The 16955-nt window shown below is 36.7% G+C and overlaps 1 protein-coding gene across 1 annotated transcript in view; it reads right to left on the bottom strand.

Moving 5' to 3' along the window:
* The window catches only part of CNTN1 (contactin 1), a 164038-nt gene that overhangs the window by 67342 nt on the left and 79741 nt on the right, over positions 1-16955 (bottom strand). The window contains exon 3 of the mRNA XM_042872500.1: positions 2390-2537. Within this exon, the coding sequence (XP_042728434.1) occupies positions 2390-2537 (148 nt within the window). The remainder of the gene's footprint in view (positions 1-2389; positions 2538-16955) is intronic.

Raw genomic sequence — 16955 nt, 5'->3', positions numbered from 1 at the left:
TAATCAGGCATTGGAATCATAAACATGAGCTAGCTAGTAATCAGGCACTGGAATCATAAACATATCATCAGATAGCTTTTGAAGGCCAAGCAGGCTAAGCAAATGTTCTTCCATGTCTTTGAAGTGAGATTTTGAAGAGAATTTTTTTGCAAAATTGCAGTAGGAAATGAAAATGTTTCGTAAAGCCTAAACTGCCAGCGAAGTCAGTGCAATGACAATGGCACAACTGATTTAAGAGCTGCTTCCTACATTCAGAAAATTGCCAGAACTCCCATTTTAGTCCTTGTAAAACTCTACAGTGCGTTTCCTGAACTGCTGTAACTTCACAAACTATGAGAGGAGCTATCAATGAAGTCTGGCCCTCTTTACTACGTCCACCAGGGGGGGCACATAACCTTCTTCGAAAGGAAATACACCTTTTCTGAGCACAAAAAGGAAAGATGCAATTCAAATACATTTAATAATCATAAAAGTCTTGCAGTGTAAGTCAGATTTTTGTACCAAGCTAAAGACAGGCATTGCTTTTTCAGATTGAGAGTACATACATTAAGTGTTTCTTCCTGATTAAAATGTTTCATCAAAAATACAAAATAATCATTTGTAAGGTGAAATCAGAATTGTCATAGAAGAAAGTAATAATAAAAGTGGCACTACCACCACCACCAACAAAAGAAATAAAGAAGTAAAGAAAGAAAGAAAGAAAAGAAACAGGAAGGAAGGCAAAGCAAGGAAACAAAAGGCAGGATTTACAACGTGCAATAAATACTATTTAGCTTTTATAGGATCTTAAGGGAATCCTTGAGATATATTACATGTCTGTATTATGAATAATAACTATTTTGTCCAGAAATATCTAGGAATAATTGTCAGGAGCACTGCTTATGCTGCATTGAATGAGATCAGAAAAGCACGGCATTAAATGTGCAGCTGGAAGGTGTAAGAATAAAAACAAAACATGGAAAATTGCTTTCTTCTGAATTTATTAATTTAAAAATCAAAACAACTGCATTCACATGGATAGTTTCACTGGGTTCTGTTGGACTTCTCACATGGATAGCGTATATCATTCACGAAAATGCATCAGGAGAGGGTCAGGTTGGGTATCAGGAAAAAGGTCTTCACCAGAGAGTTGTCAGACACTGGAACATGCTGCCCAGGGCAGTAGTCACAGCACCAAGGCTGCAAGGGTTTCAATTCTGCATGATCTGCTCTGGAGCCAGAATCTGGGAGTCAGTGATCTTTCCAGGTCTCCTGCAACACCCATTCTATGTATTATGCTATGGTTCTAGATGGAAGAGCACTACAGATGCAAGATAATGTTTCCAGAGTGACTTTATTCCATTAAGGAAGAACCCTCAAATTTAGGCAGGGCTTATAATCATTCTCTATATGCTATGCTGTTTACATTTGCAGGCAGGGTGTAGTAGGCTGGGTGAATTGAATGTGATGGCTATGTATATTCTGAATCTGAATCTCCACTCTGCTACATGGCTTCCAGATCTTTCCAAGCACAGGGAGAACAAAGAAGTGAAATAGCAAAATGCCATGTGGAAAAAACTTACGCTCTCAGAGCTAGAGATGAGATTCAAAAGCAGTATTATAGTCACCTTTACTCTCAGGTAGATCTGTATAAGTAGACAACAATCTTAACTGTGTTTTTCTGTCTTAGAAGACTGAGTTAATTCCGGGAAGACAAATACTGGTGCAGATCACAGGATAATTTAATGAAATGGAAATAGTTTGCTGACAAGAAATTGTATCTGCCCTTAGTTTGATTTACCCGTGACTAGATTGTAAACTAGTCAGAATAATGATAATCATAAGCACATTTTGCTATACATACAGAGAAGGTAATAGACAATAAACTCATATGGATGCCCTGAAATCTCACAATGAAAAATAACTGCTCTGTTACTAAAAGTATACTTGTCACGAAAGAGGTTATATGTGTGAATCTCTTACATTCATGAGCATCTCTTTACAACATGGTGGTGGCAGAAGCAATGTAAGATATTCAGGCTCAATACCTGTCCTTCTTTCAGAGTAAAATGGGATCAAAAAGATATTTTGATCTAAGAAGAACTTGAACCTCAGCCATTCCTAACCTAAGGCAGAAAGCCTCTGAAGTGTTTCTTTAAAGTCACTTTTTCATCTTTTGAGTCTGGATCAGCATTCCTTTCAAAAGCCAAAACCATCTAACACAACAGGAATGCAGTATTTTCAAAAACTATCTAGACATTTCAGTGACTTTAATCCAGGTTGATTCTTACCCAAAACCAGCAAGTCTACCATTTTTTTCCTGATAAGACAATCATTTAACATCAAAACCTGAACAATTCATTGAGTAAAATACACAATCAGATGTAACAATCAAAATAAGAGAGGTTACTTGTAAGTAGGAAAAGGAACAGCTCGAGCCCTGCAGTTCATTGAAACTTGTCCATCTGAAGATTCTTCTGGATAGATGGTATCAATTGGTTGCTCCTCAAAAACAGGTCCATAACCTTTGTTTCCTTCCTCTGAAAAATGGGTAGAGTCTGAAAATTAATCAATTCTTTGTTAGTAGCTGAACTGAACAGGAATTTACAACAGACCTACTGTATTCAAAATGTGAATACAGCTAAATAGCAAGCCCAGCAAAATCAAGTTTCATTTGCATCAGGAAAACTAGAACAGTATGGATAATAGTGCTGACCTTCCTTCACTGTCCTCTGAGAGTGAGAGTAGTTTAAACCACATTCCTGTATAACTACCTTCTTTGCATTCTCTGATGACATGATAAATTATTTTTCACAGCTTATGCGAGACTTGACAAAGATAATTATGAATTGAAGATATGCCCTTCAGAAATGCAGGTAAGACCACCGTATCTCACAGAGGTTAACAAATTCTCATAAAATAGGTCCAGGTACAAAACCACAGTTTAAATATTAATCGTTCATTATCTTACAACCTAAACAGCTCCAGTTGTCCCATGTATTCAGAAATAATCTTCATAGCACTATACAAATAAAAACTAATACTGGAGATCACTGTTGAGAATTGCATTGTTTCCAACAATGCATGGAAGCTCATGTATGAATGTATAGATGTTAACACTCTTCCCACTAAAATAAAATAAAAAAAAAGGAAGTCTCACGCTTAAAATAATTTACATTTGTCAAAACAAGCAGTTAAAGGTGAACTGAAAATCAAACAGGTTTGGAAACAAACTATTTTTTTTTTTAATCTTTATCCTCCATTTGCTGATGCTGTTACAATGGTTGCAGGTTTGGCTTCTCCCTGCTGCATTCCCTTCTCCTTCATCTCTTCCAAATGCATAAGGTGGCTTTTCTTTGAGGTCTGCAATAGCAAGACCAGGAGCAAAGGTGGAAAAGCCTGGGAAAATTTTGCTTGGCAGATCCACGATGTAACTGTGCTTTTGTTGTTGTTGTTGTTATTGTTTATTTCTGTTTTTATTTTTCTGTGAAAGTGGCAAATATGCCAATAGTACATGTCCGCTACCAGGTTTGCTTTCCACTCATGTTTAGACCTTCGTCAAATCCTAGAGACGCCTTCTGGAAGATGATGACAAAAACCTTGTAAGATTAAGGAACCAAATATCATTTTCCTATAATGATCTTTAGAACTGATTGAATATTGTTAGCTTAAAAATTTCCCGAATCAGTTATTAAGGACGGAGAAACCCTACCATTTTGCAGTAGTATCTGTGTAGTGTATACAAAATGCAATATGTCTTGTAATGTAAAAATGTAATGCAGCAGATGAAAGTCCCTAAATAAAATTACGATTCTGTACTTATCCCCTTAAAATTCTTACCTCTGTTTTAAAACTTTTTGGAAGAAATTAGGCAGTTCTTATAAAACGTAAAATAGAAGGTAGAGTTTACCTATATAACTAAGCAATCAAATTGTCGGTATTAACATATCATATATGCACTTAACAATCCTAATGTAAGTATTTCATTGTTTCTAAAATCCACATTCATAGATACACATTTTACAGAACTAGGAGAAAATTGTTTACAAGAAGATAAACATTAACTTCACTTTCCAGTTCAAGTTTGAGTGAAAATAATCACTAATTCCCTTGGGCACAGGAACAGATCCAAAAGGCACTCCTACGCTGTGATAGTCAGGCAACTTCATTTTTGAAATGAATTCATCTAATGAGAAGATAAGTCTTTAAAAGAATGAAAGAAAAGCAATCGGAAAGAAGAGCTTTTGAAAAATGGCCTTCTTTCCTTGATATTTTAGAGCACAACACTACAAAAAGATCTATGTATTACTACATCAAAAGAAGACCATTCAGACTGCAAAGGCAGAAACAGCGTATTTGCTCAGAGCCTTGAATGACTGAGCCACAGCCCTGACAGCACTTTCTGTGCAGACCTTAAGTATGAATATAGAATAACAATGGCCTCTAGCAGGGAACAGTCATATCAAATGCAGCTGACTGTTTCCACCTTAGGACTCAAATGGTGTTACAGACCATTTAGGCATTTCATGGCATGCATTTTTAATGCTACCAACACTGTTAATTATAATGAGTGAATGTCTGTTCCTTACACCTATTAAATATGCTTTATAATGGCACTTCTGCTGCCATCTATTATGAATTGAGTTTCAGACGTCTGGCTGAGTGAAATAAGATGAGCAGACTGCATGTCAGGTGGGACAACCAATAAGCCCTTCATCTGAGTTCGGTCAAAAGCTGAATGCAGACCAGTAATATGCAAGTAGCACTGGGGAGAAAAAGGAAAAGAAAGGGTTTGTGAAAAGAACAGCAACAAATTTTCACACGTTAGTGGAGAAACATGACTATGTGATGGTATTTGGGGACTGAAGAAGTGCACACAAAGAGGATGAGAAAAGATTAGTTGATTGACATTGTGCTTACAAGAGAGAGGACAGAAGTTGAAGCATAGAAAAGAAAAAGGAAATGGCTGCACTAGATAAACAAGATGAGAAGAAAATTGTCTCTGTTCAGGTCCTGCTTTGAACAAGAGAATGGACTACGTGACCTCTCAAGGACACTTATTGCCCTATTTTCTGAGCACATTTATTCTGATTTATATTACAAATTAGAGCAAAAGATGTCATCCAGTTCTCACTATCCAAGGCATTGTTCAGTGAATTCTGCAAACGTGAATTTGAATTTTCAACAGGATTAAGAAATACTTAGTAGTCTTGGTGAAGGGCAAGAAAAAAAACTACCCAATGCATTAGATCATGGATCCTGTGTAAGTAACAATGCTGCTGGAAGGCAGCCCTTTAACATTCCTCCAAGCAATACTTTCCAGCTGCCATTTTCCCTCTAGCCAGAGGAAAAGAGAGGAAATAGACAAAAAGGTATTTATCAGGTACTAGGAAAACACTGGCCTGTGTAGAAATCAAAATACAGACACAATTTATAGGCAGAAATGAGGGCAGTGTTAAGATAAGTGTAAGAAGAGTGTAGGAAAAGTGTAGGAAATTCTCATTGCCTAGGAAAGAGTGAGCAGAGCTACCTTGCACACAAATGTACCAGTGCAGAATTCAGCTTCTTTCTTCTTATCTTCTCCTTCACACTGTTCTTTAGAACAGTATCTGAAAAAGATTATTCTGAACAAATACTGTTTTGATAGCTAAATTGTTGTATTAGTTCAGAAAAATTCTTATCAGTGAATTTTTTCTGTTTGTTTGTTTGTTTGGTATTATCCTCTTTAAGACAAAGCATTTTATTGTTATTTCTAATTAGCTAGATTTTCCATGTCTGTTCCAGATCTGATGCAAGATGTGCATACTACTCATATTCAGAACAACATCCCTTTCATTTTTTCCATGTTTGACTTTCCCAAATACATGAATTTTAATCTTTTTAAAAACAGCAAATAACTCACTTTTTCTTTTATTACAAAATTCATTTAAAAGGATGACTGATTACCTGGTGTTTCCATGTAATCTAGGTAGATCCTACCAAACCTAGCACACTGAATTATCCCAAAAGATGCATTTTTGACTGATTCTAAAAGCTGCACATGTAAGGCTTCATAATTTTTAGCATTTCTATTCCATTACTTAAGCCTGAAGTATGAAAACTTTTTTTTTTTAATATCTAAATTTTAGTACCTAAAGATCTTCAAGTTTCTAATTTTACTGAAAGTTCATATGTTAGATCTGTGTTTCATCTTCTGATGTTTTACCTGTCTCTTGAGTCTTTCCTCTTATTAGCCTGAAATACTGAAGTAAAAAAATACATCAAAAGCATTCATGCACAACCACTCATCTTGTTCCCATATCCAATGGAAGCCCTTAAACATAAAGGTAATATTTACATTCCACATAGCATTATGAAACTATGCTAACTTGCTATCATAGATATTATATAATCTTGGACTCAAACCATCAATTTCAGTGGGTTGGAGTTCTAAGCAAGTCATTTTTCTGTTGAGAGAGACCATCCAAATGTCTTTCAGGTAAGACAGTTTATTATCAGCTACTTCAGCCTTTCAAGGATCCAATTCTGAAAATTCATTTTGGTCACAGATTAAGGATAACCATAGAAGAATTCTATGATTCCATGATTCTACAATGTCATGAAGCAAAGCTCCTTATATTGTAATTATAGAAATTACTGTGAACACAATCAGACAAGAAAGTTAATATATATAGTTAATTAAAAACCATTGTAAAGTTGTTTATTTCACAGAAGAAAACGGCAGTTCATGGGCTTATTTTTTTTCCAATACAGAAAAGTAAATAAAGCCTAATTGTTTACTTTTGTCTTATCCATTTTCAGATACAGATTGCTCACATCATTCTTAATTTAGGGAGTATTTTACAAGCTGTGTGGTGAGGAATATAAAATGCTTCAAAAGGCATTCTTATAGATAGTCTGGGTTTGCAGTGCACCTGTATCTCAAGTCTTAATGAGATGATAGCGAGGAGAGATAAAGTTTAATAAATGAAGAGATAGCAAGAATAGCTATCCTTCTTTCATCTTTCTTTCTTACTCAGCCTATTTTCTTGTGTACGGTAGTAAATTCAGAGTGAGACTCTTGACACTGTGGGATTTATCTCATGTAATTTTAAAAGTTAGTGATTTCATTCAAAATAGTCATATATCAGTTCTCTTTAGAGGGCTTAGACGAGTACTTCAAGCAGGTAATTAATCCATCCCCTCTTTATGAACCACATAGAAAGATGAAATTCGTATAATGTACTGAGCTCACAGAAAGTTAAAACAAAGTCATATGAATTTTTCCAGAGTCTGGTTTTATTAATTCAACTGTGAAATGTGACCTGCAGTCTCCCAGGTGAGGCTACTGGCACCAAACCCAAAATGAAAGCCTTCTCCTGGAGCTCCCACACCTGATAAGGAGCCTGTTTTTCTATAATTAGTTTCACTTGTCTTGCAGGAGCATAAGTAATCCTCAGTGGAAGGTCAGGGAGCACACTGATATTGCACCAAGAAAAGAGTCCTTACCCTAAAGAGATTGTTCTTCCGCTCCAGTGCAGCACCAGAAGTGCAACTGTGCTTTCTGCTTCTTATTTGCTCTGCAGGGCTCAGACACCCAAAGAACATGGGGAGGTCAAGCATGAAGAGTTAACACTGTCCTCACACTGTCACATGTTCTAAGATATAACACTGTATCTGTTCCTCCTTAGCAAAATTTAATAATAATAATTTCTCCTGCAAGCCACACAAAAATTATTTTTTTACACAAACCTTACACAGAAATGTATTGAAACAGTCTCAATATATACAGGAACGTAAATTCAGAGATATATAACAGATTCTTATAACAGATAACTTACCAGATACTTTATCAGACCCTAATGTTCCTTTTTTTTTGTGTGAACAGTACCTCTGAGTATCACTTACTGCCAGCACAGTCACTGCATGTGGATCTCTAACTAACACATTTTGAAGCATAGCTTTAATCTATGAAGTCCCTGGGGGTAAAATTACTGTCAGTCAGGGTATCTGCCTCCGTGGGACTGAGGGTGTAGGAAGTCCATAGGGCTTTCCTAAAACTATTTCTAATGAAGAATTTAGTTTCTGGATTAAATAGGACACTAGATATGACAAAAGAGCTTCAGTGAAGCTGAAGAGAGAAGTTCAGCAACTTTCTATTTTAAAATTTAAACCAGATAAAAAGAGGAAACTTGGCCTACACAATCTTTTCTTCTTTTTGCAGACTAGAGAGGACTGCACTGCTTCACGTTGTGCTCTGTGAAAGCTGCTTCAGCATATCAGGCCCTGTTTGTCAATCAGAGAGATGTAACTGCCTGAATTCCAACCCAGGGAATGAGAGAGAGATGGGCGCAGGCTACCGCTGCCCTGAAGCACAGGTACGGTAATGGACAGAAGTTAGTACCTTCAGTTAGGCACAACATTGAGAGATCCCAGAAATCTGAAGTCTGCCAAGCACAAGCCAGTTTTCTACACACAAACAATTTCTCCACAGAAATACAGTGTCTGTGACAACCTGCTGCAGCAACCTCATCATGCTTCACAGGTCTGAGCAAATTGCAACCCTCAGCATCTGGCACAGCAGCTGGCACAAAGGGCCCCACACCTGCTGTGCTACTGCGCTTAACGGAGTCAGACTCCCCACCAACAATTTTTAACAACTCATTCTAGGTTCAATCATTTTTTTCTTCTCTGCCAGTCCCACACTTGGATAGTTTCAGAGATTTAGCAGCTTTCTGATGAGATGAGAATTAGCCTCTGGCGCATTGTCTTCCATGGCAGCTAAAGGAACAAGCTCAAGTACAGCAGACTGCCTGCAGTTAAGCAGCCTCGGGTTTTCGTTGATACTTTTAGCAAAGGGAATCATAGGGATGATATAAATAAAACACGAGGAGTATCAAAAAGCTGATGGTCTTAATAACGACTTATGTTTCAGGAAATCTGGAAAATGGGAAATGAAGACACTCTGCATCTACGTTTAGATGCAGAGCCCATAACAATATCATCTTATTTGAGTTAACATTGAACAGCCACCATCATTCAAATTATCTGTTTTTTTTTCCTGCTTCGAGACAGTTGCCACATGAATGCAGGAAGCTACTTTCTATCTGATAGTTCACTTTGGAGGGAATCCAAAATGGATAATTCCTGAAATTTTTCTTCGTTCAGTAACTAATTTGTACAGGCTTCTGCCTGCCCAAGCAATATACCCATTCTCACATTCTGTGCCATCAATTCTCTGCTCAATTTGAATACAAAAAAAGTAGAAAACAGAAAATTCCCAATATATACTGAAATTTTACTGTTACTCTTCTGTAATGATTTCCTTGCATGTCTCTCGTTCAAAGAGAGGCCAATAAATCATGTTAAACATCTGTTTACCTTCATGTCTTCTTGCAATTAGTATGATAATAAGCAAATAATGTTATAAATTAACATTTTATCTCTTTTGTAATTTGATAAATCTGTGAAAGATTACAAGTATGTCTTCATTTTCCACATTTTTTTACAAGATACGCCTTTTCGCATTGTCTTTACAGGGCAGTTATAATCTATATTTAATGCAGAAAATTCATTGAGGAGTAAAAATATATTTTTTAAACTTCATCCTTGTTTACAGAATTATTTATGCTTTATCTTTCTGGAATGTACAAAAGTGACCCACATTTCCCTTTAGAACAGAACTGTCATGGGTGATGTACAGTATCATTACACAACTTTTAAAAATGTTATGCATTTAAACTCATTAATCAGAAATGGTGGATATGTAGCTATGTGGATATTAAATGGGAAAATACACTAAATGTGACATTAAATATAAGATTAAGTCACTTCACCCAAATGACTCTCATTCTGTAACAGCAAGATATTTTTAATGGATGTCCATTTGTATATTTGCCTCAGTTGCTCTAGCAGATCTTGAATCTTGCTAAATCCTTAAATTAAAACACACACACACAAAAAAAAAAACAAAAAACAGAGAAGTAACTGGTCCTTAAGAGGAAACAGTCAATTAAGCAAAATGGAGCTTGCGTTCACTTCACTGTATTTAGGGCACTCAGGCTCCTGGAAATGCTCCCAGATCTGACACCACTGAAAAGGTGATTTACTCAGTAAGAACAACTTGCATGTCAAACAGGAAAAGATTAGTGTGTACAGTAACTTATGTAAAATAAACTAACAAAGGAAATGATAGATTGCTGAAACGCAGTGAAAGGCTGGTAGTAAAACATGCGGTGCTATAAATAACTATGAATGCTTATGTTCAGAAACTACAGTGCAAGTATCCTAAGGCCCTAATCCTGCAAACACTCCTGCAAATGCTTTTCTTTACTGCAATTGTATAGTACAAAAATCTCAGACTCCAAGACCAGAAAACCCAAATTCAGTGTACTAGAAGGCACTGCTAAAAAATAAAGGGATAAAGATTTGAATGCTTTTCAAGATTTACAGATTGCATGCTAGAGCAAACAAGCTATCATTTTGCTTTATAAAAGCAGAGATGTAAAAAAAAATATATGGATTTTTCCTTCATAAATATCTGTGCATAAAACATTTCATTTCAAAGGCAATTGTAAAAAAGGTTGGCAGGTAGTTTTTTGATGGATAAATGCCTAATAATTCAATTAGGTCAGGAGAATATATTTTCAATAAAGGATGGTAACAGTTTTATTAATGGATAAGAGCTTCTTCTGGAAACATTAAGATCTTTAAGATCATCTTTAAAAAGGGTAAAATGATATATTGTTTGCTTAAGGCAAATAACAATGAGACAGCACTGAAAGTTCATTAAAAGTCTCATATTATTTCAGGCACCTGATTCATCACAAAACTTAAGAACATGAGTAGATCCAATTAAACAAGATTACCTTTGAATGCAATGTTAAGCACGTACTCAAGTCCTGTGCTGGATGAAAATCAACTTGATTCTAAAAACACCAAAAATCGTGATGTAGCAATAACAAACCACAGTAAAAAGTTTTCAGGAAGTCAGTGTCAGAAAGAAGCTATACTGTGTGAAACTGCGTTGTTCCCACTGCTAGCCATCATAAAATTATTTTCAATACCATTTTATTTTGTCACTCCACTGAGGATCTTCTGCTCCTGCTTCATGTACTCTTCTCTATTTCTCTGTCATTTACCATTGCTAAGTGTGTCTGCTTGAGACAGACATTCAGTATCACTATCGTCAGTATTGATCTATCTGACATTGTTGTATCCTGTTACATATTTTCACATGAGAGAGGGACAAAGATCTGTTGACACAGCACATGGCTGGATTAACCTTGAGTGTTAACAGCTACTGAACAGAAGAACCATGGACTCATTAATTACCTCAACTATCACTTACTCATCAAGTTCTACATCATCACTGAAAGCTTGGCAACCATATGATATTTAGAAGCATATTCCGTACTGTTTTCAATGTCACAGAAAAGAGCACCTACTAGTACACAAGAAGCCCACAAGTGCTTGGGTCCAAGCTGATCTGCAAATCAGACAAAATATCTGTACCAGGCTAGCAGGAAGGCAAACAAAGCACTTTCAGGTTTCGGATCATTATGATCACAAAGTACATTGTGATTATTTATCTACAAATGTCAAAAACCCCGCAGTAGCATTAAATGGTTTTCTAAGACCCAAACATGGAGATGGCAGACATGATAAATCAGTATTAAGTGTATTTGTCCATTTCATATTTTATGGAAAAAAAAAACCCACCCTATAACTGTCTTTAGGATTGTGAATAACACCATCTTACATGGCTGAAAGTTTTAAATTATGTAGATTTCAACTCAGTTCATAACACATATTTGAACCTACTGCTATATTAAAAAATCCAAGCTTTATATATTCTAAGGTTTGTGGTGGGATAAGTTATACTTAGCCTTTATGGGAAGCTAATATGCTGAGGCAATAACATGCTAATGTCGAAAAAACTCATGATGAAGCATTTAATCATCTAGAAAGAAGACTCTGTTATGCTGATGGAGGCACCAGTGTTAGCCAGAAAAATGTTACAGGAACATCAATCACCAAGAGCCAGCCAGAACTCAAAACAGAAAAAGTAACCACTCAAATAGTCTCACTTCATACTAGACTAAATTGTCTTGGGGAAGGCTATCTCTACTTATTTGGACTGAAAAGGCAGGAGAATCACTTCCATCTTTTAACCTTCTCACGCACACTATCTGAGAGTGGTTATGAACGTATTGTGTCAAATGAACGTAAGACAATCTACAACACTTTGTGGGCAGTTTTACATTCAAATGCATTTCTTTGGAGCTGTTTGCTTTCAAGTAGGGAGGCCCAGGAATTTTTTCTGGCTGAAGACTTGGCCTGGGAGCAAATTTTTCCAGATTGATACAGGAGACTGGGAGATGATACCGCTGGGAGATGATGCCATCCTGTGAAGGCAAGACACAAGCTGGTGTCTCCCTGCTTTCTCTTATCTCTGCTGATTAAAATTTGCAAGATCTAGAACTGGATTACTGGACCATTAAGTAAGAGTATGTATGTTTATCATTAGTCTTCAACTGAGCACCACAACCTTGGACGACTCAACACTACCAAAGATCAGGACCCTCTGACACCAAGACGTCCCTGGATTGAAGACATGAGAACTACCTTGCTTTGCTGTGTTTATCTATCTGTCTGTTTCTCTTTCCCCATTTTTTCTTTTCTCTTTCATTTTTTTATTCTTTCACTCATTGAAGTAGCTGTTGCCTAATATTGTCTCAGAACTTTTAGCATATAAGTAACTTCTTGGCCAAAGTTCTCTTACCTGTAACACTAATCATTATTAGCAAATTAGCCAATATTACTTCAAAGTAGTGTCTCAATTGTTGGTAGGGTGCTCTCAGTATACTGATTTATATTGTTTCTCTGAGTCTTGGATGATTCTTGTCAGCAACCCCTGCTGACAAGGGGAGGCAAGACTCCAGAGACAGCAAATGATTCAGCTTCTTTGAAACCCACTGATTAAGACAAGATACATGCCAACAAAGTCCTTCATGAACCATGTAGCTTATTACATAGTTTCACTTTTATAACAAGTTCCTAGTATAAAATACGCCAACTCTTCTAAAAGCAATTTTATCCACTTATGCCTAAGAATGAAAAGGTGAACTATGCTTCTTAGAGTTTGCCAATACGAAAGTATTATAGTACTTTTCAGCATACACACACTTGCCTATTACGTGACTCCTCTTCAGAAACGTAAGGACTATTTCAAAAGTTACTTAAGGGCCTAACAACTTGATCTTGTGGGAAAGACAATACTCAGCAAATTAAAAATTAATTTAGAGTGTGTTATTATTCTGCATAATCTCCCCACACAAGTGCATATGAAATAGCAGCAACATAGTCAGAAATTCAGCATGCTGTTTAATGGCATCCTCATTTATACATCACAGTAACTGTCCTGTACTGAGAAGCCCTGTGTCATACTGACTTTCAGGCTTATAGCTTTCACTGAAATGATCTTCAAAAACAAGGCATTAGGTTCCATAAATAATGGAAGTGGTTTTGACACTTTTACCCTTGGACTATCAATTCATTTTGCACAAATGAAAATAGCTCCTAGAATGGCAGGGTGCTTTTTGAGCCTTGATCTGACCCAAAATCAAATATTACCAGACTCTGCAATATGAAACTCAAGGTAAAAAGTACATCAGTTTGATCAGAATGAAAACAAAAAAATAAAGGAAAGAAGTAATATTTTTTCTATTTGATTCTTCCTACAGCCAAATGTAATCAAGTACTCACTAATCACACACAGGAAAAAAAAAAAAAAAGCCTTTTGCAGTTATTAGTTAGCTTTTCGTTGCTGAAACAGACTCTTAATTCTTTTGGCCCAAGGTTATTCTCCCAAGTGAAGATACAATATGATTCACTGATTTATATGGGATAAGATAGATGAAAGAAATGCCTGAAAACCAAACTCAGCAATAATATATGAATTTAATAGGAAGTCAATGGCAATGGAGAAGTATGTTGGAGATGTCAGAGGAAAGAGAAGTAGAGTCAAATATTACTTGTAATAGGCATGAAATAACTTTTTTGGCAGTGGATTGACATCCATCTTGATGTTCCCTGAGGAGTGATTCACTGCTCTCATTTGCCTTGTGCTGCTCAAAGTGCACTCTGAAAAGCAACCCTTATTATAACTGACTGTTATATCACTAAGTGAAAGACCAAATTACTTACAGCTTTTTCATCAGCTTTCATCTGCAAGGCTACATTTCAAGCACTAATTTACCTGGAAAATAAATACTGCTCCTGTCTCATGGCAGATGATTTCTGCCTAAGCTCCCAATGCACTGATTTGTGTAATGTTTTCTTCCCTTCATTCAAGTAGCTTCACATTCCCCTCTAATGGAAAATGGCTAGTCATTGTTAATTTTTAACTTCTGCCCCTGATTACCATAAAACAGAAGTGGCTAAAAGTTTGGGTTTTTATTGCAGAGAAAACTCCAAAATTCTAAAAACCATATATTTTACTTTTGGAAAAGAAGGAGAGGGGAGGGGAGGGGAGGGGAGGGAAAGGAAAAGAGAAGGGGAGGGGAGGGGAGGGGTGGGAAAGGAAAAGAGAAGGGGAGGGGAGGAAAGGGAAAGGGAAAGGGAAAGGGAAAGGGAAAGGGAAAGGGAAAGGGAAAGGGAAAATGAAAGGGAAAGGGAAAGGGAAAGGGAAAGGGAAAGGGAAAGGGAAAGGGAAAGGGAAAGGGAAAGGGAAAGGGAAAGGGAAAGGGAAAGGGAAAGGGAAAGGGAAAGAAAAACCCTTTGTAAATTTCCTGTAATAGGAAGAAGACCTGTTTGGAAAAGAAAAAAAAAAAACAAAACCAGATAACAATTCTTGACACAGAGTGAGAAAATCACTGTGACCCTTGCAGGCCTAATTCTGAAAATCTCAAGTCAACATGACATTCAGTTTTTCAGTTTCCTGCCTTCCTTTTTTCCAAGTACTTCCAGTACATATTTATGGAGGCTCACAAAGTTTAATCCAAAGCACAAAGTCTCAGTACTTTTAGGCTTTTTGGCAGCTATCTTTGAACCTAAGACAGACCAGATGGTGGTACACCTGGAAGGACACTGGTTCTGAAAGCTATTGTATTTCTGGCTCCAGAGCAGATCATATACTACATCTTAGGAGCCATGGGTTGCAGAAACCCCAACCAGTGGCGCCGGTTGTGAACTGGTTTGCCCACGGGAACTTAGTTTGTAGAAGCGCCTTAGAACTGTGGATCCAGTATTACAGAAAGCAACTTGAGCAAAATACACTTCCCATGAAACCCCGTGTTCACTTAAAAAATGTTGAAGCAAAGTTTTTAAAATCATGCTTTCAAAATCTGTTCCCCGCTAACTTCTCTCTTCAATATCACCTCTGGCTTGTTTGGTTGCTGTATGAGAACTCATGGTCTTTACTCATAAAACATTCTCAATTTCCACATTCTCTGTTACTATTTACATTTACAGCATTCCTCTTTATAGCATCCCATGTGGAAGAATACTTCCTAAAACTCAATCTGATCACTCTAATCATGCTCCCTCTTTTCCACAGTATCTTTCATCTTTTAACCATGCTGTGAACACTCTTAAGCAAGCCTTTTTTTATGTCTGCAGCTAAGCACTTAGTGGTCTCTATGACATTTTCACTGCCAAAAGATATACCGAAAATGAAAATTGGCTACGGCTAATTACCAGCAACTCTAGCACTCATGTGAAATGAGAAACTCTTTTAGCGAGATTCAAGTGCTAAGGCAGAGCAAAGACTGCAAAGATTCAGATATAATCTAAAACGGCTCTAAAATGACCAGATGATAGAAACAGACTTTTTAATTCAAATGGCTATTCAATTAGGAATGCAAAATAAAGCTTGCTTGTGTGTGTGCTACCCAGCCTTGTAATAATACACTAGGGATAATGAACTCCCTCTGACTGTATAACACTATGAATTTTTCACATTGGTAGACTGTGCCATAATCTTTTTTACTCTTGAAATAAGTCTTAAATTTGGCTTTTGATTAAAATTCATGCAAGTCCTGAATTTATTCCTTACCAGAAGTCAGGAATTTTGTTTGAACTTGAAGATCCTTATAAAACCAGCTCTATTATAACTTACCCACATTCAAAGCCCCTCACACCACTGGCTCCTATTCAACTCACCTGAACCTAACACAGCCAACTATCATCAAATGAAAGATAAACTTAATATTGCTATAAATCTATCAGTGCATACTACATACAATATCGTTATACTCAACTTCATTCTTTTAATGTCAGATACTCTGAAAGTAATGCCTCCTACTTATTTCAATAGAAACTACAACAAATACAAAGAGTACAGGACTATTTGACAGAGCAAATTTGCAGCTACGAAACACTATTTTTCAACACAACCACCACCATTAGCTGTGCATTTTTACCACTGATGAACAAGAGCCTGCATGCTGTGCTCCTCAAAGTTCATGTTAGTGGAGATGACCCACTGCTAAAATGCATCGCCCACAGTGTCATTTTGCTCACATCAACTCTTTGGCCTCTAGAAACATTCAGACATTCCACATTAGATGTTGTTTTATCAGTCTGCCCCTCTGCTGTAGTCTGTTGTGCAGCAACAAAATGTAACATAATACTGGCAGGAAGTTTTAGTCTCTACTTCCACACCACCAAAATCTGCATCTGACGTTGTGGGACAACATAATAAAACAGAGGGCCTTACTTTGGGATCAGATCTTGCTATTGACATTCATAGAATACCACATTCTAATGTCAATCTGAGGCACTTGCAATGTGCCAAGATCTCTGGGCACAACTGCAATGTACGTAATACACAAGTAATAGCATTAATTGTTAGCTGATTATTAATAGCTGCCCATGAAGGAATTAAATGGATTTCATTTTGCCAGTAGTTGACTCATAGAGCTTTTTTTTTTTTTTAACCAACCAATATTTAGCCCTTGCTTGTCTCCTACAGTTGATGATTCTGTGTAATATGA

This window comes from Lagopus leucura, unplaced genomic scaffold (genome assembly GCF_019238085.1).
Source record: "Lagopus leucura isolate 7727_CA_CO unplaced genomic scaffold, USGS_WTPT01 Super-Scaffold_100008, whole genome shotgun sequence".
NCBI lineage: Eukaryota > Metazoa > Chordata > Aves > Galliformes > Phasianidae > Lagopus > Lagopus leucura.
The sequence above is the reverse complement of the archived record's forward strand: the minus strand, read 5'-3'. Positions and strand labels throughout refer to the sequence as shown.